The following is a 27419-nucleotide window of genomic DNA, read 5'->3' as shown; positions in this document are numbered from 1 at the left end:
TCACGCGAGCTCAAACTATCAACAGCCAGCAGCTAATGCAGAATGTCTTGCCTTACAGTCAAACCTAGTATTCTCGTAAACTACAAAAACAATTTATAAGATTATGCCTCTAAAAGAGATAAATGAACATTCATCAACGTAGTATATTCCCCTTACAAATCATGCTAGCTAGCCCTACCTCTTCAAACATATGCTGTTCCCCTCCCCGTCCCAGCATCTGCTGCCTTCTGACAGACTACGAGTGGAATAATAAAGTGTACAATTAGTAAATGGGAAGTAGAGACACAATTCTCCATAAGGAATAAGAAATAAACACCATTGGCATGTCCATCTCCACAAACCAATGCAACGCTCTCCTAGTCCAAGTTGATACCTTGGGGCAACATCGCAGTTGTCTCCAGGATTGTCTCACTATCTTTATCAACTGCGAATTTGTTCCAACCTGGTCCTCGAACAGATAATATTTTTGCCCGATCAAGACCGCCTCCTCGGAAGCCTGTTATTTTCGATGAAACCATGGGCATCACCAGCACTGATGATGCATGAAGTGAGTCTTCACCAAAGCCTAGTGATACTGAACATGCAGCCTGTGTGAAAGTATATTCTTTAGATATGTAAGCATGCAGTATTCTTCATGGAATAGTAAATACGGACAACCATCAGAACCTTTGCCTTTACAATCATATTAGCAGCTTTCATCAGCATAACTCGTCCAAATGATCTTATATCCTTAATTTGGGAGTCTTCAGATGGCATTAACAGCCTGACATGTGCATAAATACCAATATAAAGGCAGGAATCAGGGAATAACAGGTCATTCTGCTAAGCAATTTTAACCATGAGGAATTAATGACGAGATTGTGAGAAATATATACGAAAAATATTATTGAATTGTGTATCTAAATAGTTACATTGAGACCCTATTTATAGACACTACATTGGAATCCTTTTCCAACTAGGATTCCTATTCCTATTCCTATTCTTATTTCTATTCTAAGTAGGAAATACTTATTTCTATTCTAACACTCCCCCTCAAGCTGGTGCATACAAATCATATGTACCTAGCTTGTTACAGATGTAATTAATACGAGGACATGTGAGGGACTTGGTGAAGATATCTGCAAGCTGATCATTTGACTTCACAAATTTCGTAACAATATCTCCCGAGAGTATCTTTTCTCTGACAAAGTGACAGTCAATCTCAATGTGCTTAGTCCTTTCATGAAACACTGGATTTGATGCGATATGAAGAGCCGCTTGATTATCACACACAAGTTCCATCTTATCAACTTTGCCAAATTTTAGTTCTCCCAGCAACTGTTTGATCCAAACTAGCTCACAAGTTGTTGTCGCCATTGCTCGATATTCTGATTCTGCACTAGATCGAGCAACCACATTCTGTTTCTTGCTCTTCCACGACACCAAATTACCTCCTACTAAAACACAATATCCGGATGTCGAACGTCTGTCAGAGGGTGATCCTGCCCAATCAGCGTCTGTATATCCAATGATATGCTCATGGCCTTGATCCTCAAAGAGTAGTCCTTTACCGGGAGCTGACTTTATATATCGCAGAATACGAACAACTGCTTCCCAATGACTATCACAAGGGGAAGTCATAAACTGACTTACAACACTCACAGGAAAAGAGATGTCAGGTCTAGTCACTGTGAGATAATTCAACTTTCCAACAAGTCGTCTATACCTTTCAGGATTACTAAGTGGCTCCCCCTGTCCTGGAAGAAGTTTAACATTCGGATCCATAGGAGTGTCAACAGGTCTACATCCCATCATCCCTGTCTCCTCAAGAATGTCTAAGGCATACTTGCGCTGAGAAATAACAATACCTGATCTAGACTGAGCAACCTCAATACCTAGAAAATACTTCAATCTGCCAAGGTCTTTAGTTTGGAAGTGCTTAAAGAGATGTTGCTTCAAATCGGTGATACCATCTTGATCATTACCGGTGATAACAATATCATCAACGTAAACAACCAAATAGATACATCGACTTGGCTGAACTTCTCGAACCAAGCTCGAGGAGACTGTTTTAGACCATAGAGTGACCTGCGCAATCGACATACAAGGCTACTAGACTCCCCCTGAGCAACAAAATCAGGTGGTTGCTCCATATAGACTTCTTCCTCAAGATCACCATGCAGAAAAGCATTCTTAATGTCCAACTGATGAAGAGGCCAATGACGAACGGCAGCCATAGATAGAAAAAGACGAACAGATGCAATTTTAGCCACAGGAGCGAAAGTGTCACTATAATCTAGCCCAAATATCTGAGTATACCCTTTGGCAACAAGGCGAGCCTTAAGTCGATCAACCTGACCGTCTGGACCAATTTTGATTGCATAAACCCAACGACAACCAACAGTAGATTTACCTGCAGGAAGGGAGACAAGCTCCCAAGTACCACTCTTATGTAAAGCAGACATCTCATCAACCATAGCCTGCCTCCATCCAGAATGAGAAAGTGCTTCACCTGTAGTCTTAGGAATGGAAATAGAGGACAAAGACGACACAAATGCATAATGGGGTGATGATAGACGATGATAACTTAAGAAGGTATAATGTGGGTTAGTATTTCGAGTGGATCGTATACCTTTTTGAAGTGCAAGCGGTTGGCTAGGAGGAGGCAAGTCCGCAGTAGGAGCAGGGTCTGGCGCATGACATGAATCATCTGGGACTAGGGTTGGACGTGGACGGCGATGATAAGTTAGTAGTGGTGGCACTACAACTGGAGATGTAGAAGTAACCGTAGATTCCACACAGGTTGGCACAGGTAAAACCTGAGGTATGGGTAAGACCATAGAGACATCAGGATGATCAGAAGATGTATAGTAAGGCTGAGACTCAAAAAATGTAACATCAGCAGACATAAGGTATCGATGAAGATCATGTGAATAACAACGATACCCTTTTTGGACTCGAGAGTAACCAAGAAAGACACATTTGAGGGCACGAGGAGCTAATTTATCTTTTCCTGGGGCTAAGTTATGAACGAAGCATGTGCTCCCAAAGACACGAGGAGGGATAGGATAGAGATGTGACTGAGGAAACAGTATGGAATGGGGAACCTGATTCTGAATAGAAGAAGAGGGCATTCTATTTATCAAATAACAAGACGTAAGAACTGCATCTCCCCAAAAACGCAATGGAACATTGGATTCAAGGAGAAGAGTACGAGCGGTCTCAATAAGATGCCGATTTTTTCTTTCAGCTACACCATTTTGTTGAGCGGTGTATGGACAAGTAGTCTGGTGAATAATGCCTTGGTGAGTCATAAACTCCCGAAATTGGGAGGATAAGTATTCTAAGGCATTATCACTACGAAAAGTACGAATAGAAACACCAAACTGATTTTGTATTTCAGCAAAGAAACTTTTGAAAATAGAAAATAACTCAGAACGATCTTTCATTAAGAAAACCCAAGTACATTTTGAATAATCATCAATGAAACTAACAAAATAACGAAATCCTAAGGTGGAACTGACTCTACTAGGACCCCAAATATCAGAATGAACTAATGAAAAAATAGACTCTGAACGACCCTCAGTACTACGAGAAAACGTAGCACGAGTGTGTTTCCCAAGTTGACACGACTCACAATCTAATGTGGATAAACTAGACAAACTAGGCACCATCTTTTGCAGTTTGGATAGACTCGGATGTCCCAAACGTTTGTGAATTAAATCTGGGGAATCTGTAACGGAGCATGCTGCTAAGGAATTTGAAGAGGTAAGATAGTAAAGGCCTTGTGATTCATGTCCTGTTCCAATCATCTGTCCCGTACTGCGGTCCTGCATGAGAAAAAAATCATCGAAAAAAGTTATACTACAATGTAGGGCTTTCGTCAAACGACTAACAGATGCTAGATTAAAAGGAGAACCAGGGACATAAAGAACAGAGTCTAGGGTGACAGAAGATAGGGGTTTGGCTTTTCCAACCCCTTTTGGTTTGGTTTGGATCCCATTGGCTAAAGTAATAGCTGGAAGAGATTGTGAATAAACAATATCGGATAAAAGTGATTTATTACCAGAGATATGATCAGAAGCCCCAGAGTCCATGACCCATGTTCCAAGAGTACTAGATTGCGACACACAAGCAAAAGAATTACCCGCAACAGAGACATCAGGTTGTGCAACCGAAACTACTTGTGGAGACGTTTGCTTATTTGCACGATACTGAAGGAACTCATCATATTCTGTCTGAGCAATATGAGCATTATTGGATGGTTGATTAGGTTGAGCACCATATGCTACTGGTGGAGATGTCTGTTTACTTGCGCGATTTCGAAGGAACTCATTATATTCCTTTAGAACAATAGGATCATAACTGGGTGGTGGACCATGCAAAATATAACATATATCACGAGTGTGTCCAGGCTTATGACAATGACTACACTTGGATCGAGGTTTCCCAAAACGCCCTCCTCCTCGCCGATTCTCCATAGATTGATATGTACGCTTTTCAAAGGTTTGAGATGCAAGAATAGATGAGTCAACAGTGGGTGATGAAACTACCTTGTGACTGGGAGGTGCCGCAAGACGAAGGAGACGAGAGAATAATTCATCGATTGTAGGAACTGTAGGGCTAGCTAAAATCTGATCACGTACAGAATCATGATCAGGAGGAAGTCCAGCAAGAGTAAGAACTAGAAACAATGTTTGTCTGTGTTCTTGTTGTTTTTCCACATTCGTAGTAACTGGCATTAATGTGTCAAATTCCTCCATGACTGCCTGTACCTGTCCTAAGTAAGTAGACATATCGGATTCTTGTTTCTTTAAGTTGGTCAATCGAGATATCACATCATAGAATCGAGATATGTCATTAGTGTATAAAGCACGAGCCTTTTCCCAAACTGTATAACACGTCTGGAATGGGCGAAACAAGGGCATCAACTTGAAATCAATAGAACGCCATAGGAGACTACATAATTGAGCATCTACTTTCTCCCATTGTGCTTTGGCTTTTGCATCTTCCTCACTAGTCTTTGCCTTTACATCTACCTCATAAGCCTTGTTCGTTAAGTGATCTTGGACACCTTGACCCTTGCACCACAACTCAACCGAGGAAGCCCAAGATAAATAGTTTGAACTTCCCAATAAAAGTTCTGAAGTGATTATAGGGCTAGAACTTCCAATCCCCATATTTTTGGAACCAAAAACATCACACCCAAAAGACATTATGCTAAATTTGTCTCGGAAAATTCAAATCTCGAAGAAAAGTCGCCGGAAACTGCCTGGAAATAGCTGGAACTCTAATTCCGGCGATCGGATCTGGTCAAAAACAGTATGGGCCTGGTCGGATTGGCTGGACGACCCCAACTGTCAAAAAAATCTCAAAAAAATATGATCAGAAAAGCCCTCACGCGCCGGCGCGTGAGACAGATCTCGCCGGAAACTGCCACCTCCGATAGGCGCGTGAGAGCGCGTGGGGTGGTTTTTTCCGGTGGTTTTGGCTGGGGTTTGGTCGCGGGGGCTTTCCGAGCCTCGTGGTGGTGTTGGTTTTCGCACAACACCCACAGAAAGAAAAAAGTATAACAAAATCAGACCCAACAGTCACCGAAAATTGACATAGACATACGGTGACTTGTTTGTTCTCACCAATGCTCTGATACCATGTGAGAAATATATATGAAAAATATTATTGAATTGTGTATCTAAATAGTTACATTGAGACCCTATTTATAGACACTACATTGGAATCCTTTTCCAACTAGGATTCCTATTCTTATTCCTATTCCTATTCCTATTCTTATTTCTATTCTAAGTAGGAAATACTTATTTCTATTCTAACAAGATAAAAGCAAGAATTTACTACTCAATCTCCAATAATCAATGTCTACATAATAAGAGGTGGAGACCACATACCTCTCCTCATCCTGTGACAAATTTGAAGTTGTTGAAACTAAAGAACCATCCTTCACTTCACCTCCTGCAGATATTACTTTTAAGTCTTTCATGCCCTAGGCACATTTTATTATCAAGAACCTGTGATTTAAAATGACAATACCTTTTGATTCATCTGGGGCAAGCAAAGAAATGCCCACAAATACAGAAATCATTCCAAGAATAAACATTGTCGTTCTTAATGCATCAAAGACCTGTGTAAATTTACAATTTTAGGTTTTTAGTCTGCAAACTCACTTGAAAATCAAAGTTGAAACAATTGTCATCCTAGATACAGCAATCAACTAGACTACCAAAATGGAGACCATAGATCTTTCTCCCAACTTTATTGTTAGATTGTCAATATAGCAAGAGCACGCTCCTTGTAAATATGGTAAGGTTTGGAATCCTAATAGTTCTGTAATTAGAACTAAGTTCTTGTTACAGGAGGAAATCTATTATTTTGGAAAAGCAAGATGTAGCAACTAGATCAAGAGCCACAGTGGAATATCGAGTAATGGCTTTGGCCACATGTAAGCTTATATCCTAAAGAAAGATCTTGAAGTGTTGAGAGGTACAGGAGGTGCACCAATGCAATTGATCTGTGACAATCAAGCTGCAATATACATTGCTTTAACCCAGTATTTCACGAAAGAACAAAGCATATAGAAGTAAATTGTCATTCATTCAACAAAAAATTGAGTCAAGGTGCATTGCGACAGGTTTTATCAACCCCAGTGATCAGTTAGAAGGCATTATCATAAAGTCACTGTAACTCCAGTGTTGAATCTGTATTAGTGGCATGTTGAGAGCAAATAATATGTACATTCCCACTTGAGAAAGGCTGTTAGAACTTGAAAATTAGTAGTATGAGAAGTGATTACTCTTTGTAAATATGGGAAAGATTTAGAATCCCTATATTTGTGCAACTAAAATTAGGACTTATTTCCCTTTCCTCTTTAGGACTACTTGTAAACGCTATTTTAAACCCAAACATGTTTGAGGAAATAATCAAGCAATTTATGCCCAACACACATTCATTTCTAATTCTTTACATCCATTTTAGAAAAGGAAAGGGTGAGGAGAACATGCCCTGCCGTAGACACGGAGAACGAGCAAACCTGGTATTCCTGAAAGTACACAAATCCTGTACAAATGGAGAAAAACGTCCAAGTGATTTGAAACATAGGGACAATAAGTATTGCGTCAAAGAACGAAAGTCCTTCATTTAACCTTGCCATCTGCAAAGATGATAAATTCAAGAACAGAATCAGTTGAATTACACATGTTTCAAGTATTCTATTTTACAACAATTGAACGATAACGCAATGAACGAGTCCATCACTATTACCCAAAATCCAGCTGTACTAAGAAACAGCAGGAGCATGGAATACGTGAACCAGCTGTGCAATGAATAACCACTTGACATGGACAATCTTAACATGTTTGAACTACAAATAGAAGTAATCAGCGTCAAATGTATAAAATTCAGTTCTTCCATAGAAGGCAAAGAACCATATATTCCACTTACAGAGACTTCGCAAACAATACCGAACATGATCCAACAGCACCTGAAACAACTGCATACGAAAATGGAAGCAGCATGTGCCAATATGGCTTACTTTCATTCATAGGGACAGCAAGCATCAGTTCTCCTCTCCTGCATGATTGACATTACCGAGATAAGCATCCTCTTTCTCCAATACAGATCTATAGAAAATATGACAAATTAATGATTTGTTGTTTTTCAAACTTAGCATTGTGCTTTCTACTGCTGCAATGTTTAGAAGGATATCCAATTTAAATTTATTTTGAAATAAATTTATATATTTAGAAACTATATAAAAAGTATTATAGGTCACAATAGTAAACAATTCAAAATATTTTAAAAGAATTTAAAAAAATTATGGTCAAGGAAAGTATCCTTTGACACTTCAATTAGTAACTAGGACACATAAAGTGGAACTGTGGCACAGAGAGCATAATAAATTCCACCAATGAATGGCAAGACCCACTCATTTACAAAAATTATACCAAAAAGCAAAAACCTTACAAAAAGATATAATCCCTACAATGACACCAATCATCTAACATTACCATTTGGATGTGGAGTGTGGAGGAATATCATCAAGGGTTGGGTAGATTTTTTTTTATGATATATCCTTTAGGATAGGGGATGGGAGTAGAGAGAGCTTTTGGGGTAACATGTGAGTTTCCAAGCATTTACAGGTTACCTTGTCAAAGGGAGACGGTAATCCAGCAAATTAGGGGGACACAAGGAGAAGATACGTTCTAGGATTTGCGGTTTAGGAGAGATTTCCAGGATTGGGAGGTGAACAAATTTCAAGGATTGTTAGTTTTGCTCCATCAGCATTGTGAGCCATTCAAAAGACCTTGTACCGTGAGATGGAAGTTGGGGACAATGGTGATTTTTTTGTGAAGTCCTTTTATGAGAAGCTTTTGGCAAGGATGAAGGAGGCTTTCGTGCAAAGTAGATTTGGATTCCTAAGGTGCCCAGGAAGGTGTTGTTTCTTCACATGGTTAGCTGCTACAGGGGTGATTTTGACGACAGAAAACCTTCGGAAAAGAAAAGTTGTTTGTATCAGCAGGTGTTACTTATGCAAAGAGGCAAGTGAAGATGTAGTTCATCTTCTACTACACTGCAGCCTGGCAACAACACTCTGGTGGGATATATTCAGTTGGTTTGGTACGTCTTGGTGATGCCAAAGTCTGTGAAGGATCTGGGGTTTTACTAGAAAGCTGAAAGAAGCAATGAGAAGAGCAAAGCATGAAATGTTGTTCCTCTAGCTTTGCTGTAGATAATTTGGAGAGAGAGAAATAGGAGGGCTTTTAAAGGAGTAGAATTGAGTTTTGGGCAGTTAAGGAGTAGTCTCCAGTCCCTTATTTATTTTTTTGATAACCGAGAAATCCGTTTGTGACCCGCCGTTTGGACCAATCACAGCCTTCTAAACTCGGTGGATAATGGGCCCTCCCCTCTACCCTTCTCCACTTAAATACCGGGCTTCGCTTTGCATGGTGTGGGCTTGAACCTGCGACCTAAGCCACAAATCCTCCACCTTTTGCCACTTGAGCTAGGCCTTGGGGGCAGTCCCTGATTTATTTTTGGTGCACTCATGTAGTTCAGGAATGTTCAGACAATTGGGTGTCTTTTGTAGAGAACCATATATCTTTATAGGTTCTTTACTTTTTGGTATACTTCTTGTTTATGGTCTTTTTTTGGCCTTTGATTTATGAAGTGATTTTGTTTACTTGATAACAATAATGGACAACAATCATCTATAGCAAGCCATATGTGTCACAAGTAGGCACCACGGCTATTTTACTTTTTGGTGGGGTGGAGGGCTTTAGTGCATTATAGCACAGGCGGTGACTACCCCTTTACCTTGATTGATGCTGCATATCACCCTGCTTGTTCTATAGAAAACGAAGTGCCTATCAATTAGTTCCAAGAAAGCGGTCGGGGTCTAACTAGAATTTAATTCCAACCTCGATATTGTTGGAATTGGTCTCGAAGATGCGATTGTCTGTGAAAGCCAAAATCAATGAGTGATAAAATGTTATTACTCAAGTGCACAGCCCTAGAAACTCTGCAACTCCCGTTGCCCTAACACCAGAAAGAAATTCGTGTGGTCAAAACAGCCCCCATTTCGGACTGGATTTGTGATTTCCTTCTCATCAAAGCCTAGATACTGGCTAGTTGAAGCTGCATGATCCATGGAATCCATCTTATGATGCCCCCAGGTTGCTGGAATCAAGCGCCCAGACCATGCACATGCCTCACAACTCAAGGTCGAACCTCGATCAAGGGTTTTCTAGACTTGACAATTGATTTCTGACACCAAAACATTAGGGTTCTGGCTATTCATACAGTTCTGTGAGCCTATCAGCTCAATAGGTTTAAGAAGGGGGGTTTTCAAGTGGTTGAACTGGTCCACTCTCTACTTCCACCCCTGTTCACCGACTCATGGGTAAGGAAGCTTTTCCCCTTTATAGGATTTTGCCTCCCCCCTTCTTCTTTTTTGTGACCATGGTGTCCAGACCAGCTTTCGCGAACTTCGACTAGTTTCACAGGATACATGTGACCTCTCACCAACAACAGGTACCCGGTAACTACGCCCACCAAGGTTAGGACAGATGGGAAGAATCGCCTAGTATCTTCGTCTCCGTTGAGTTTGAACCTGAGATCTCATAGCTCTCAACCACTTCAATTACCACTAGGCTACACCCTTGGGTGCATTTTGCCTCCCTCTCATATTTACCATCGTTTTCCCTCTTCCTCTCCACAACAGTTTGCCTTCCCCTTACTATCGGCAACAAAAGACCTTTTTGCCAGCCACCCCATTATCATCCCCACCAACTAAAGGTTCTCCAATCCTAGCTACTTCCTTATTCTCCTCCACTTCTATCGACAACTTCACAAATCACAACTCCAATAATAACCAAATTCTATAACCCAAATCACCATCAACTACCTCTAAGGAAACAAGTACCCTCCCCACATTTTTCACCATTATTCTCACCCTAGACATGTCGTGCGAGCTATATTTCACATTCACAAAAGCCCCAGAGATCCCAACTTTTCTAAACAGATCAATACGCCATAGATGAACTGGAAGACCCACCATATTGATCATCACCATGTCGTCAGGTAAGTGTGGATCAACACATCCTTCATACTCTGTCCACCGGTCCAAAACAGAAAATTACCATTGAACCATCGTTTTCCTCCATTGAGAATCTCCAGCGCTTGCTCCTCATTAACAAAACGAAACAAGAAATGGGTGTCGTTCATTTGCGTAATCTTCAACATAGCCACTACACAGTTTCAAACGACCTTCGATGAACCTACCCATTTAGAAAAAGCCCAACCAAATAGGATTTCAAAAGTCCTTCTCTTTAAAGTATGTTCTTCCGACAGAGAGAAGATGGGCTCTCTCGATGGCTCCTTCCTTTGACATCTTCCTCCTAAATCCAAAGTTGGTCAAGCTAAAGCTTCCTTGAAAGACATGTTCTCCATCTTCCTAGAATTTAGAGAGAAGTATGAGCTTCTCTCTGGAAGCCATCCTGTATTTTTACTTTTTTTTATTAGGAAAATAATCAATACACATCTTGTATTTTATGACCTAACCTGACCACACCATTTTTTAAAGGAATGGGACTACATCCAAATTCACCACCAAACTACCTGTAATACCTTGGAACTTGGAAAAAGGAGAAAATTAAATTTCTGAACTGAAGTCTGGTTTCAGGTCCCATCTACGGACCGTAGATGCTTCTACGGTCCGTAGATGGCAACGTAGGAAGTGGAAATAAATTTCAAAAAAAAATCACGTCCCAGTACCCCTTTTTATGGTTCACCAGGACGGTTTGTTAACCATTGTATGAGTCGTAGGTAGGTCTCGTAGGTGAGTCCAAGACTTTGTGAAATTTTTAGGGGTAAAGTTGGTTTCTACGGATGGCATGCACAGACCACAAGAAGACCTACAAGTCGTACATGGGGTCCGTCAAAAGTTGGTCTAAATAATAGTTTCTAAATAATAGCTTCTGAACCTATCTACGGTGACCAGTCGGTAGAAGGACCTAGGAACCGTAGGAGAGGCTCGAAAGTTATTTTGAAAGGCCTTTTGGGTCTTTTTCTAATTGTTTTAACCCAAAACTATGTCGTTTTCCTTCTACCTTGAGCCCTATATAAACGTTTTAAGCCCCCAATTTACCCATTTCAACTCATTCTCCTAAATTCCCTAAACTTGACCAAATTCATACTCCCAATTCTCTCAACTTTAAGGAAGAAGAAAAGAGCTAGGGTTCCATTCAAGTCTACCAATTCTCCATTTTTCTTGGGCCTAAAGGATCAAGGTATGTGTGTATTCACTCATGGAGTCCTTTCCTCCATGGGGTCCCCAAGGATTTCAATTCCCCAATTCAATTTCAATTGATTCAAGTTAGGGTTTCAATTCAATAAATGTGGATTTCATCCAATTATGATTGATTATCATTAATAAAGTCTTCTAATGCATTACTTGATGTTAATCTATGATATTTAGTTGAAATTTCATTTACCCATGCCTAAATTATGTTTTTCAACCATGATCCTATGATGAATCCATGAACTATGAATTATGAATTTATGAAGATATGCATGTTTTCATGAAGTTATTGTAAATGAATTGATGATGTTTTGAAAGGAAAGTATTGATGCTATTGTGAAAGGATTTCTCACTTACTATGATGATCATGATTGTGAAAGGTATTTCTCACAAATGAATTCACATTGCTGAAAGGTTTTCTCATTCATGTTGAATTATGTTTAAGGAGTTATTCTATGTTTTGATCTCGAAAGACATGGATTGGTAGTGATCATTGCATTTCCCTATGTTAAATTGGTATTTTGACTTTTATCTATTCCGTTGGAATTAGACTTAGCACCAAGAGGGCTTCGAGGTGGAGGCTCAAATAGGGTATTCTCTACTAGCAACCTCTAGTCCCAAACTACGTGCCCCGTAGGATGTCTTAAGTGACCTAGCGAGTGGATTATGTACGGATTCTACCTTGGCAAGTAGTTTTTTCCTTCTTTCGGTATGAGGAATATACCAGATTACATGATATAGCTCTCATGGTCTTATTGTCGGTTAAAACTAATATCCCAAACAATGACTATGTTTTCTTCAAGTTTTTCTAATATCCTTTATGTTAATGTATTTGACTATGTTTTATGATCTTTATGTCATTTCTTCTCTATAAGCTTTTAATTGTTTCGTTATTCGTTTTAAGTCATGTATATTATCATGTTCATGTTTATGCATATTGCCTCATACTTAGTACATTCCATGTGCTAATGCATACGTGTGCCTACATTGTTTCACTAATGAAGGGTCTAACGCTCCTACCTCTCATACTCGTGGCTAGTTGATCCTTCATAGGCTTCGAAGACTGGTGAGTCCTCATATTTTGAGGACTGAGATTCTTTATTGTTTTATGTCATTTTTGTTTTCAACTTTGTATGTGATGTATGGGTTACGTCCCAATCACTTTCCTTATGATGTATTAGATGGCTTTGAGACTTATGATTAAACTTCCGCTTTTTGTCAAACTCTATTGATGTATGAAATATTATCTAAGGCTTTAATTCTATTATCTTGTACAATGTAATGATGTATGTTAAGTGGCTTGTCTAGGGCCTCTCGGGGTTCTATACGCCATGTTACGCCTAGGGTATACTTTAGGTTGTGACACTACCCCATTTTAGCTTATATTGAATCACTCGACCTTACATGTTTCTAGGAAAAGCAATATGATCCCACTCCACTCAAATGACACAGACATTTCTGGGAACAAGTAAAGCTAGAGTTCTCGTCCGGTATATGTCAACCTTCTCTTCTTTCTACGAACACGACATTTCTTCAACTACTAAACCCTAGTGGCAATCTCTTTTTTTACCTTTGATAAGGCTGGCCAAGTGATATCTCTATAGGCTTTTACTGGTTACAAAATCTGATTCTAGAGTGTGAGCAAATCTAGCATTCTCTTATTCATTAAAACAGTCCTATGTTGATTGGAAATTTGGATCAATCCAAAAAAATCAGGAAGTAATTCCGATTGTTGAGAACATTGTACTTCCAAAACCAGGAAGAACCTAAAAAGAAGGGAGAGTAAAACTTCTGACCAAACAGCTCTTAGCATCCACTTCTAAATTTACCAGTATATAGAGGTGAACCCACGTGGAAGGGTGGAGTGTACGTGCACCTGTTAACTTCGGAAAAGTTATGTATATATTTTTCTTGAGAAAGAAAGTTATGTATATATATGTATATATATACCTTGAGATATGAAAATATATTTTAGTAGGCACCCTAAGACACAGAGGAGTTCGGTGCACTGGTTGAAATTGCCGCAAAGCTCCTTTTCTCCACCTAAAGGAAGTGGGTTCGAATTTTGTATCCAACTTTTCCTTGGGTTTTTCTCTTTTTAGCTAAAAGAAGCTTTAAAAATGGATAAAACAAGGGCTGGCAAGTTTCAAACACACGACCTCATGGGTGTTAAGTGAAGTTTGCATGTGAGAATTATAGGAGAAGAATACTATTCAATTGTGTATCTACATTGTTACATTGAGACCCTACTTATACACACAATGTTAGACTCCTTTTCTAACTAGGATTACTGTTCCTATTCTAAGTAGGATTGTATATACGTATTCATGTTCTGACAAAATTCAATGAACCTGACTTACAAAAGTAGAACTAGTCCCACTTAAGTTGATAATTGACTATAATCATAGCCATGAAGAATCAAAAGGGACACACAGCAATCCTTAGCATAGTCACTTTAGTTGTGGCATGTATAAGCATGCGTGGAGAACAAAGAGAAGTTGAAGTCCATAACTGGAGATGAAGGCAGGAAAGACATCACAAGGAGCAAGCGCCACAGGTTATAGCAAGAGTTTTATTTTCACCTGGTTATAGCCATCAATAACTCGTTTGGTCAATAAGTAGGTTAAAGATGTTAAATTTTCGAAATTTACTTTGAAGGTATATATCCCAATTCATTACTTCTAGTAGGCTAAGTTTTTATAAGTCACGGTATTTGACATGTTATTTTTTTTTCTTTTTTTGAAGTATTTGACATGTTATTTATAAAGAATATTATCTATGTTGCTCAGACCCTCCAAAAATGTTGCCGCACCCATGTCATATCATCCAAAAATGCATAGTTTTTGAAGGATCCGACACACACCCAATGGTATTTTTGAAGAACTCGAACAGCATCAAATACTATTACTTGACACCAAAAAAAGGTACAGAGATTATTGACTGTGCCATTGTGACTTACTTGTATATTGAATGATGTAAAGCAACAACTAAGACCAAAGTGAGACAGTATAGAAGAAACGTAATGTTGCTGTACTTCTCAGCCAACTGCTCCGGCGTGTAAACTACAAAGAAAGGATGATAATAAAATATAATCTGTTGGAAGCAAGTAACAATCTTTTCTTCTTTTCTACTTTATTTGGTTCGATAAGGTAAACATGAAAGCATATACAATCATACATTACTATAAAGCAGAGCATATGATTGTCTAAATGCATAGTTAGTATGTACCAAAAAGAATGACACATTTCTCTTTGTTGGAAAATATATTATCTTAGTATCCCCATTTTTAAGTAAGGAATTGGCTCTCTGAATGGTTTGAACAATTTGCCTCATGCTCTAAGAGTAATACCCGAAATTCCAATTTCTTAGCAAGAAAAAAAAAAGGAAATAAAGAACAACAATAGAATTATGGGGTAATAAGGCTTGTTACTGACGTCACATGAAAAGTGGGTAAATTTTCAACTTAAGCTGGCAGCATGCACAAGGACTCAAGTAACCAGAACTGATTCAAGTATGAAGATCACCGAGCAGCGAAAAGACACATCAGGGTACAACACAATCAGAAAAAGATCAAATGCTCAAGCAGTCTAGTAGCATGCAACCTTATTGGCGACTTATTTTTTTTGATAAGGTAAATAGTTTAACCTTATGGCAACTTATAGACATAATATGCAGCCTACATCTGCTGAATATACTATGTACAATCCTTTTCCTGCAACTTTCATAGGCCTTCTTCCCCTTCTCAATTCAGCCACTTTAGGTCTTACGGGTTATTGATAAGACAACTACCCAATGTAATCCTACAAGTGGGGTCTAGGAAGTGTGGGGTGTATGCAAACCTTCCCCTACCTTTGTGGTGCAGAGAGGGTGTTTCCGATAGACCCTCGGCTCAATAAAAATGTTGTTCAAAACAGGCTTCAAAATACAAGAGTAACAAAGTTGTTTTAGCATAAATCAACAACCTTTCCACCATCATCTAGCATAAATTTCACTTTACTTGAGTGTATATGCTAAAATGGTCTGAACAGTCTCATAAGCAAATAACATGGGTTCCTGGTTTTTTTACAAAAAATAAGATCGAAAGTGCTGGTAGCAAGATATAGGCGAAATGGTATGATGGACCCTTGTACTTGTATCAATTTGTATTCTGGACCCTTTTACTTAATCATTTGTCAACTGAACCATTAGACTCAATAAAACACAATTTAACAAATCCCTCTGACCATTGACCACACTTATGTGGCATTAAAATGTCTGAGTTGGCAAAAGTGTGTAACTCCACGCTCCTTTAGGCGAGTGAATAACTTTTTTTTTTTAACGCCAATATGAATTATTGATAGGCAAAGGCACCACAATACATGTCCGTATATATTGGAAAGGACCAAGTGCCCCATCCTGATTCATTCAGTGAACATAGAAACATCCCAAAAGTTAACAAAAACGTAACTATTTGGGTTAGGAGAGAGTTATCATCAACAGATCCAAACTCTTAACCCTAGAAAATCAACCATGTCTTCCAAGCAAGGTGGAAAAGCAAATTTTTGGGTTAAATTTTATTTATTTTTTTAACAGATCAAAGTCTACATAGTAGATTGAACAATTACTCAAGAAAATTGTTAAAATCAGATTACACATCATCAAAGCATTCTTCCAACAAGTGATAAATAAAGTTGCCAAACTCATCAATCGTAGCTACTTTTCTTAATAACAATCGGGCAACTTCCGAATAGGATCCAAAACAGCATCAAATCAAATGCCTCTTCACTGGTCAGCAGGCAAGCTTTTAATAATGTCAGAATCACCTGGGTCAATAATACTGTACTCCAACCGCTGCCAACATAGCATAGTACTCTATCTCAGACTTCCTGATAGGAGGACAGTTGTTGGCAATGATACCAAGTTTTGCTTTGGAGCTTCTAATAGTCTTGAGAACAGTTTTGTATCCCAATGGTCATGGCGGTGAAGAGGTTTTTCGGCCAGATCTAGTGATGCGGTGGCTTAGGTTGTTGGTTTTGTGATGGTTGGAGGCGGAAAGGAAATGGTGATGGTGTGCGGCGGAGATGAAGACAGGTGAGGGAGAGAGTATATGTGATTTCGCCAGCAAAAGTGGCGACGACGCCAGCGATGGCTTCTCCGGTAGATGTTGGCCGTGAACAGAGAAAATGAGGAGAATCAGATGTATGGAGGTTTACTTTAAAGAATAAATTAAATTTTTATTATTTTACCTTTTATTAAATAATTTTGGTTAATAATTTTTAAAAAAAGATGAAATTTATGACATGGCACTAATATATATGACGTGGATATGACATGTCATTTATGTAAAGGAGAGTGAGCTACACACATGGTTGGAGGGGCTTAAAAGTATCATTTTAATCGAGTCTAAGGGTTTAAGGGTTCAACTGACAAATGGTTAAGTAAAAGGGTCTTAATTACAAACTGATACAAGTATAAGGGTCCATCAGACCATTTCGCCCAAGATATATACAAGGCACTGTCATAGTACGGGATCAACTTAGAAGCATCAAGTAGGGAGTCGACTATATGTCAGTCCTATAACAGATTTTCATGGTATGAGATATTCTTTTGTAAGGTAAATAATTTTATTTATATTGGAACAACTCCCGTATACAAGTAGTATCCAAAAATTGATTGAATGTACAAAATATGGTACTCTTTTTTTTAGGTATACAAAATATGATACTCTATGGAAGACACCCAATATTCTGTACAAATACAAGCAACTAAAACAACAAGCTTTTCACCTTCCATCACATACCAGGTGACTGGTGGTTGCCAAAGGCCACAAGGAAGATGTTTCCAAGAACAATAAAGGCAGTGGCTACCAGTACACTGCAATACGAAAGATATTTATCAGACTGTAACTTGTATAATGAGGATAATAAGTATCATACATCAGCAATCAATTCTATGAATTGCTGGTAGTCTATACTCAGGTCCTTATTGATTTTAATAGAAGAAATTTAAATGTTATCTTACTTGATTGTCACTGTTTTGTTCAAAACAAAGTAGGCAAAAGCTATGTTCGAGACAAATTGTATAGATCCCAAAGCTGCTAGAAGTGACTGCCAAAGAGGAAACACCAAGATGATAAAGGAAAAAACAAAATACACATCATCCAGAAAGGTAAATTTTGCTGCTAATGCACTGAAACTGATACTGTGTAAAAAACAACAGATAATGCATCATTTAAGGAGATGCGCAGGAAGAATAACTGTTTCAGTTTTGACCCTTTTATTCTAATCAACTAAAGCAACACCATGCGTGATGTGTTGAAAGAGTGAGAAAATCAGAGATGAGAGCGGAAAACTAGTCTTGATAGTTTGTACACCCAATCTTGTAGTCAGTCGTACACCCAACAGGTTGCATCCTTGTAATCCATCTGACTACATGCTTGTGCCCAACCATTAGACTTCTCATAAGCATGTTCATTAAATAAAAACTGAAGCCTTTTTCCTTTTTAGACCAATCTCTTTCTATTCTTTTCTTTATCTAAAAGTAGCAACATCACTACAAAGTTCACTTACTTATGTTGAAAAACAAGCTAAGAAGCTATATGTATTATGATTTTACCATTACGATTTACGCTACAAAATGGAAACAAAACCCTTTTGGCTGGTGATATCTTTTATATGCATGTAGATTTATATTTTAAAAATACAAATTAAGTCATGCATGATTTACTTCATAAATTAGTCAAAATGACAAACAGATAGTGTTGAACTGCATGAACCACCGGATAAATGTGATATTTTGCATAATGTCTGGCAATTCCCCTATCAAGGAACAATTTTGCGCTTATTGTTTAGTGAATTTTAATCAATTTGAGGATGAATCTCATGGTTGTGTTTTTTATGCATGGGAAGAAGGATAGATGAAAAGTGGTAATGAGAAAGCAAGAAGGAAACATTAGACAATGAGAACAGAGTGAGAAAAAGGGATGTCCCACTGAGCCTGCAACCGCAGACAAGAGTTCCAAGTAGTGCATCAACTGCAGCACCTTAATTACCGACTGCAGACTGCCAAATTGAAGTGCTGAAATTGATTTGAGCTAGCATTCAAACTGAGATGGAAATTGTGACTGCAGCTCTCGTTTCCTTTTTTTTTCTTTTTTATCAGGGCCATTGTGACTTCAACTCTCTAACAGCAAGCCTTAAATAGTCATCTTTTGATTCTTAAGATCTAAGCATTTTTATGGAGAATAACTCTTGGGCTTTTCTTCGATACGAAGAATATTTTGATGGATAGTTTTCATCTACATATGTTTTGCGTTGTTCTTGGATATGATTTGTAACTAAACGTTCTAGCTAGGATTGTGATGAACCATAATGCTTTCGTTAAAGTGATTTGATTCTTTCAATCTTGTTCGTACTTGGATGAAGGTTCATTTATTCAATCTTGCTTTGTATTGTTTCTTTTGATGACCCTTGCTTTGTATCATTTCTACTTGTCTGATCAACAAGGTGCTCAATATATCTTTTGAAAAAGGTACAACTTTTTGAAAATCTTAAGTTTTTAATTCATCCACTTCATAATTAATAGTAAAATAGTAAACTTACTATGTCAATCATTGCTTTCTTAATATGTGTGTCAATTCAAAAGTGGACAAGTAATTAGGGACAGAGAGAGTACCATTTCATGGGGAATAAGTTAGTCGGTATTCTAAAGCAAAAAATGAAAACCAAAAAAGGAGGTTAAATTAAATCAAAAAAACCTTTTTTTATACGGAGAAGAGTCAAAAATACCAAACTATGTGAAATTGAACAAAAAATGGCCTCTATTAATAGTTTTGCCAAAAATGCCCTTATTGTTAATTAATTGAGTCAAAAAAGTCATTTTTGTGATAAAACATATTGTATCTTATCATTTTAAACACATTTTTCCAAATAAAAATAATGTTTTTGAAGGACCCATTTCTTGTTTCTTAATTTTAAAATCCCTTTACTAATAAAAAGCGGCAAGAAACTACTTTTCATTTCAATCTCGTTTTATCAATTAAAATCAAATAATGTCATTTATTTTTTAACCTATAATATAGGTCGTATATATAAGATCATAATAACCCATCATTAGTTTCGTTTCTATAATGATAATAAAAAATAAAAAAATGAAAATTATTACATTGTTTCAAATCACAAAATATCTTTAAAATATCAATGATGGGGTTATTATTGTTGACCTTTTTCATTTTGAGTTAAAAATCAAGGAATATATTAGCTAATGCTTATCTTATTTCAAATCGAAAAAGATTAAGAAATAAAAAAATTTCATATTTTATCAAGAAAAAAAATTATCATTACCTATAGGAAAATTAATGGTGGGGTTACTTGATCTTTTATATATATATATATACATATATTATCAGTTTAAAAAGGGCATGAGGTTGTTTTGTTGTAATTGATAAAACGAGATTAAGAAGAAAAGATCTATTCTATTTTTCTTATTAGTTAAAGGGATTTTATTTTTAAAAAAAATTATCATTAAAAAGGGGAATTTTCAAAGAAACGAAACAAGAAAAATGTTCTTTAAAAACATCATTTTTATCAGGAAAAAGAATGTGCTAAAAAGAAAAGAAACAATATCTTTATTAGGAAAGGAGCATTTTTGGCTGAATTAAGTAACAATAGGGGCATTTTTGGGGTCAAACTATTAACAATGTGGGCATTTTTGGACCAAACTATTAACAAAGAGCATTTTTGTTCATATCACTTGGTTTAAGGTAGGGGTAAGGATGCGTACATACCACCCTTACCGGACCTCTGGGATTACACTAGTATGTGTTAGTTGTCGTTAACATAGGTTAAGGGCATTTTTTACCCTTTTTCGGTCTTCATAAATAAATCAAAAAACATTTTTACTCAACACAGAATCATTTTCAACAGATATTACCTACGAGGCTTCTTTCTCAAATAGATTATCAATCACACCATCTCACAAGCTTGTCTACAGTAAAATGAAAAGGAAAATGCAAAGAATTGCAGCAAGAACACTCAATTTGATTTGCCTCTTATTCTATGGATGTTGGACCTTTTCTGAAAGAGATTCAATGAAAGAAAAAGAAATAGGAATAAGTTGTGTCGGTTGGGTTATACCCTAAACCTTACGCAGCAGTAACTCAATTGTTTTACACCTCAACATAATATTAGGCAAGTTGGTTGTAACCTCCCCCTCTCCCTCTCCCCTGATCAATGTTGTTAAAAATGTGGTTAAGCCCTGAAGTGAGGCACAAAACATGGTGAGTGCTACACTTCAATGTCATTATTAAGGCTCTAAGACATATTTTTCCTAGCCGCTCCGAAAGAGGCTGGCACTAAACAATTGATATCTCACTTATCATAATATTTTTAAGAAAATTTATCCATATATTTATAACTAGTAAAATTACCCGCGCCTCGCGAGGAAATTTAATATGACGGGATTTATAAAATAATACTTAAAACTTATCGATCATTAAAACTAAAATACTATATTATCTTAGATACAAGATTACGTAGTAACGAACATTAATAATGTAAAGGAAAATAATATTTTTTTATTTTCCAAAAAAAAAAAATTAAAGGAAAATAATAATTATAACATCTTATCATTTATACTTCAATCAATCATCTTTAATTTGATTTTATAATTTATCCTTTTGCTTCTAGGAAGTGGTACTATTTGATATTTTGGGGAATCAAATGAACATCAACCTGAGATATTAAATTTTCTAATAAATAAATAATCGTTGGTGAAAGGATAAATAAAATTTTAAAGGCCGAAAAAAGTGAAAAAATATTCTAATTCTATCGTGTAGAAAGTTCAGCCCTACCTCTTGCTTTACATATATCATTTTAAAGTTCCTCATTCAAATGTATCAGAAGTAATTATTAAAATGGAAAATTAAACAGAGAATGTATCAAATTGGACAACAATTCAACTTATTATATATACTTGAAAGGAAAAATTATTACACAAAACTATTCAGTTTGTTTGGGTGTTCTTTAAAAATCAACATACCGCAGTGATGAAGTTCAATTTGATACACTTCTATTCCAATTGCAGTGTCAAGAAACCCTTTTATTACTACAAGAAAAGTATTTACAACTTACAGTAAACTTGAGAATTTGTCCATACTTCATATTGAATATTGGCAATTAATTTATTGTGTAGTTATCTATGTATTTGCGATTAAAACAGGCTCCAGTCTAGTCATATTCCTCTATAGGTCATCCGGCATATCATTGAACCCATGTCAAAAGTTTATTAATTATTGTCTTCTTTTCCTAGTTCACTTCGCACATCAAGGTGAGATGAAGCTTTTAAGGTCTTTATGTCCTTACAATGGCATACCAAATTTGAATTTTGTCTTCCAGAGATGGTAGTGTAGATCTTTAAGGAAATTTTTTTATTGTACCTTCAACAATTTTAGTAGAGAAAACATGTGTAAATACTCAATTAACGTATATTATTTAATTTGTACTAACAAATACTTATAACAATAACTTTGTAGAAACATAAACAACATAGTTTAAAACATGTACTCAAAAACAGCAATTAATAACGCATAAATTAATAATTGTTAAAAAACATACCAGGATCTATAACAATAGAATGAAACAGAAAGGAAAAATCGAGCCCACTGAATATACAGTGTCTCCTTAAGGAAATTATTCCCCTCTAGTACCCGAGGTTTAAAGGAATAGATCCTCTCAGGATAGAACGATTTTATTCACCAGTGTATTGATACAAAAACAATGGTGTGAGTGAACCACTCAACAGGAGTAAAGTACACGAATATTTAATTGTGCAGAAGAAGAAAAAGTAGTTCAAAATTTTCGTTGTTTTAAAATGAGAGGAAATCCCTCTATTTATTGACAACAAAGAGTAGTGTGAACAAATGTTTATTGTGCCATATCATAAAGGTCACGACTCTTTGGAAAAGTTACAACCCTTCGAAAAGGTGACAACCTTTCATAAAAGTTATAACTTTTCATAAAAGTTGCAACTCTTCATAAAAGTCACAACTTTTCATGAAAGGGGAAGGCTAGTTTTGGAAATAAATAAATTTAAAAGGAAATCCTGACTTGTGGTGGCGCCACGTAGGCGGGCCTAGGTTCTCTTTTATATAAATATATGATGATTCATGCTTATTAGTATTAGTCCTGGACGTCTTCTCAAAAAACATTATTAGTCTTGGACTAAACATATATATTAGTATTTTTTTTCTCAATTTACACCTTTTTTCTTTAAAGCCCTTTATTAGCGCTTGGTGCTTAAAGCCCCAATAGACCTTAAAGCTTTTTTGTGATTTTCGCTTTTGATAACACTGCCCCTAGTTTACCTACTTTTCGTGCCCAAAGTCAACACAGCCCACTAAATTTGAAGACAAACTAGACAAGAACCAATAAGTACGGACCTGAGCAGCATATCCAAATGAAACGAAATTGAGACAATTTCCTATAGCAAAGAATAGAATACCTGTGTAAAAGATAACACCATCAATACACTAAAATGGGATCAGTACTTGTAAAGAGACAAACTCAAAAGCAATGCTTACCAACTCTCCATGTTTGGAAGTATATAATTGGCTTCATTGTAGACTTTACATTTGTTACCTCATTACCCAGCACAGAGTACTTCTCCCTCTGAAATATTTATGATTCATTAGAGCTACTAAAGAAAATACAAGTTGAGCCTCTGGTGACAGAGGATAACAAGAAAAGAAAGAAAAGAACAAAAGAATATCAAAATACAGCCATACCAATAAATCATTACGCAAACCTCTCATAACATGCGACAAAGAAGAACTCAAAAACAAATGCAGACGCTCTTACAAGATTATACTAATTCCAACAACTGAACAAATGGAAGTGAACACTTCTACACCAACCTATGCCTCCTTGTTAGATAACAGGCATGTCTCCGTTATATTGATGTCAAGCATATTATTCGTTGAAGAGCTTCTTAAATAATTCATCAGCGGGAGATTTTCCGTGGATAATGACTCATTTTTTTCCAATTTATTTGGCACACTTTTCATTTGAGACGGTACAACATGGTTGACAATTGGCATCATTCTATTTGTATGTAAGTTTCAAGATTTAAATACAGTAAACTATTGGCTAGGTGATACTTCTTCTTGTCTTCTTTTCCCTGTCGGAAGAAGTTCCTTCTCAATGCATCTATTCTTTTACTTACACTAGCAAGTATTGGAAAGATAGACATCAAATAAGAAAGTAAAGTGTCCGGTTCACTATTAATTAGTATCAATCTACCACCCCTATATAGGTATTGGCTCTTCAAATTTGTTAATATCCTTGTTCATTTCTCCACATTCCAAATCCTTGTTGATTTACTTTTAGTTCCCAAAGGCATTCCAAGGTAAGTTGTTGGCATCTCTCCCACCTTACCCCCAAGTCTACTTGCAAGGTTCTCTATCTCATCTACTGTGTTGATGGGGTATATGAAACTATTTTCCCAGATTAGATGCAACCCAGAGACTACTTCAAAAATAATAAAGATAACCCTCAAAATTAGGACTTATTCCTCTATTGCCTCACAGAATATCAAGGTGTCATTTGTATATGTATACCGAAGGTGTATTACCTCCAAACTATTTTTCTCTCCCATTTGGAAACCTTTGATCCATCCTTTCCTCTTCGCCTTATTCAATAGGTTGTTCATTCCTTCCATAGTTAATATGAAAAAAAAAAAGAGGCAAGGGATCACCTTGTCTCAGACCTCTCTGAGATGGGGAAAACCCATTAGGTTCCCTATTGATTAATATTGAGAATCTGACTCTGTGTATACATTGTGATATCCATTTGATCCACCTAGGACCAAACCCCATTTTCTCCGGCAGTGATAATAAGAACTTCCAATTCAGATGGTCATAAGCCTTCTGAATGTCCAACTTGCAAACAATTCATGGCTTCCTACTACCTTGTCTAGAGTCCACATATTCATTTGTAACTAACACTACATCCATTATTTGTCTACCTTTGATGAAAGGTCATTTGTTGTCTATCAACCAAACCATGAATTACCTTCTTCGGCCTTTCTGTCAGAAGCTTGGCTATGATCTTGTACACTCCCCCAATTAAGCTTATGGGTTTGTGGTCATTTAGCCCTTTTGCCCCTGCTTCCTTTGGAATCAATGTTACAAAGGTAGCTTTCATACTTCTCTTTTTTTTTATGATCGTGGTTCCAGGCCAGCATTCGCGCACCTCGACTAATTTCACGTGAAACCTGCCACCTCCCACCAGCAACAGGTACCAAGAAATTATATCCACCAAGGCTAGGACAGATGGAAAGAATCACCTAGTATTTTTTGTCTCCACTGAGTTTTGAACCTAAGACATCAAGGTTCTCAACCAATTCATTGACAATTAGGCCACCCTTAGGTGCATTTCCATACTTCTTTTTAAGAAATCCTTCTCATGAAAATTTTGAATTGTTGCTACAAGCTCCATTCTGATAATTTCTCAACACTACTTAAGAACTCCATAGAGTATCCATTAGGTGAGGTGCCTTGTCCCCTGCACAAGCTTTAATGCTTTCCAAAATCTCCTGGAATTCAAAAGGTGCCATCAATAACAAGTTCTTATCAATAATTTTGGGACAGTTTTCCATTTGTAGATATGGTATTCATTCCTTTGTTTCTACGTATAGTCAAAGTATGAGACTATCTTTGTCTTCACCTCTTTTGGATCCTCCACCATTACCCTACCCACCTTCAACTTGTCAGTGGTATTGAATTTCCTAAGGACATTTTCAATTTTGTGGAAAAAGCTTGTCTTCTTATACCCGTATTTTAGCCATGTTGCTCTGGATCTTTGTCTCCAAACAATCGCCTCCTTCCTTATTATGTCTTAAAATTCCATTGTGAGAGATAATATGGAGGCAATATTCTCCTACTGTAAAGCTCTGCTCTCATGTATCTACTCTATTGCATCTAGTTGAGCCAAGACATTTTGTTTTTGAGTCCCTAAGTTCCCCTATATTGTCTTACTCCATTCCTTTAGTTTAATTTTTAGAGCTCTCAGTTTTGCCATTAGAATAAATACAGGATTGCCCTCATAATTGAATAAGTCCCACCAATCCTTTACCCTCTCATTGAAGCCTTTTGGCTGCAGCCATCACTAGTTCTCAAACTTGAAGTAAGATTTTAATTTTTTCCGTTCTCCACACTATAGCACAATGGGAGCATGATCTAAAACTATTCTTTGTATTATAGATTGTTTGATGTGTCCGAAGATGTCATCTATTTCATAAGAGATGAGAAATCTATCCAATCTTGCTGCACTTACATGTCTATCACCCCTCTTCCATGAATACTTTCCCCCTTCCATATCAAGTCTACTAATTTCATGTCCTCAATGAACTTTGGAAGTTTGTCATAACTTTATTGGTTCTCTTGTTCCCCTCTTCTTACTTCATGTTCCCCTCTAATATTGGACGCACCTATCACCCCCTAAATAATCTTGCTTCATATATGTGTAATATGACTTACGGAAAACATTGATCAACTTCAACGTGTCCTCTATCCAACCCTATTTTTATCTCGTAAAATCAAAAGTGTTTGAGTCACTTCTTATGCAGCCATGTTATCAACCCGCATAACCAAAGTGTATCACAATTCCATTATTAGTCCAACAGTATTGAGTCACTATTATTTGCCTTAATACTTGCATTTAAGATTGTTGGATAGATTTAGTAAGCCAAAAAGAACATGTGTTGTCCATCTCTCTCATCAAAGTTTGTACAGAAATGAAAACTAATGCCTAAGTAGATAATATCACATTAAATTCAACACTGATGCATCATGAATACTTCTTAATGCGTCCAATCAATGATTGCAACAAAAAGAGAAACCCATAAATAGACAGGTGTAATGGGAATGGAAGTGTACAAACAAACAAGTTATTTGTCTAAAGTCATCCATCAACTCAAAGGTACCATTTGGAATCCTACTTCCTTCCATTACACAAAAAAAAAAGGTACGAAAAAAAAATAGAGAGAGCGAAGAAACAATAGTAAAAGTGAACCATACTATATTAAATGAGAGTATATCCCCTTTGTAGCACCACGTGTTGCATTCCATATTTGAGCATGAATTGCGAGACTTTTTTTTTCCTTCTAAACAAAAAAAAGAGACAAGTGTTGCATTGCATGCTCAAATATGGAGTCCCCAATTATTTTAATTTGGCGTGGACATGGACACTATACTTCACCAGAATTAGACCTTGACCTAATCAATTTCCTCTTTTCTAAGTTAAGCAATTATTCATTTGCCTACACTTTAAGACAACCAATGTGAGCACAAACTAATGGAAGAGATCAGGAACATCAAAGCACAGGGCAGATATTTCTGTAATGTGGAACCTCAAAATAAAGGTTAGAAAGTACCTCATCATGACCTAACTTAAGGAGGTTGGTTCCAAAGTTAATGGCAATGCTTCCAAACAAGTTGATAACGGCTCCAATTACCCACTCGCCCATGGATGGAAGAGATCAGGAAGAGCCTCAAAGATTGTTCAGAGTGAAGTGAGTAGTGTTTTTGCAACTTTGGTCGACTTTCGAGGAGCAGGAGCATCACCGCCGAAGATAATCAGATCCGTGAGGCTAGGAA

General features: G+C 37.0%; 1 protein-coding gene across 1 annotated transcript; it reads right to left on the bottom strand.

Annotated features, from left to right (window-relative positions):
- Window positions 1-129: 129 nt before the first annotated feature.
- LOC125810644 (probable magnesium transporter NIPA8) lies at window positions 130-27419 on the bottom strand. Its single transcript, XM_049490112.1, has 14 exons — window positions 27197-27419; window positions 23346-23433; window positions 23205-23266; window positions 17789-17874; window positions 17568-17641; window positions 14748-14850; window positions 7432-7560; window positions 7252-7351; window positions 7022-7141; window positions 6025-6115; window positions 5883-5946; window positions 667-763; window positions 374-587; window positions 130-235 (listed from the first exon to the last, which is right to left on the bottom strand). Exons 1-14 carry the CDS (start codon window positions 27287-27289, stop codon window positions 183-185), a joined length of 1374 nt encoding a protein of 457 aa, XP_049346069.1. The 5' UTR covers window positions 27290-27419; the 3' UTR covers window positions 130-182.

The sequence above is a fragment of the Solanum verrucosum genome, unplaced genomic scaffold, assembly GCF_900185275.1.
Source record: "Solanum verrucosum unplaced genomic scaffold, falcon-dt-bn FXZP01000032.1, whole genome shotgun sequence".
In the NCBI taxonomy this organism is placed as follows: domain Eukaryota; kingdom Viridiplantae; phylum Streptophyta; class Magnoliopsida; order Solanales; family Solanaceae; genus Solanum; species Solanum verrucosum.
Note: the sequence above shows the minus strand (reverse complement) of the source record. Positions and strands in the feature narration are given on the sequence as shown.

Excerpts from the sequence above, each read along its gene's own strand:
- LOC125810644 (XM_049490112.1), bottom strand. The coding sequence starts at position 27,289 with ATGGGCGAGTGGGTAATTGGAGCCGTTATCAACTTGTTTGGAAGCATT. Across the intron at positions 17,875-23,204 it reads CATTTGGATATGCTGCTCAG|TCACTTCTAGCAGCTTTGGG; the intron begins GTCCGTACTTAT and ends CCTCTTTGGCAG. Across the intron at positions 236-373 it reads AACTGCGATGTTGCCCCAAG|TCTGTCAGAAGGCAGCAGAT; the intron begins GTATCAACTTGG and ends TTCCACTCGTAG.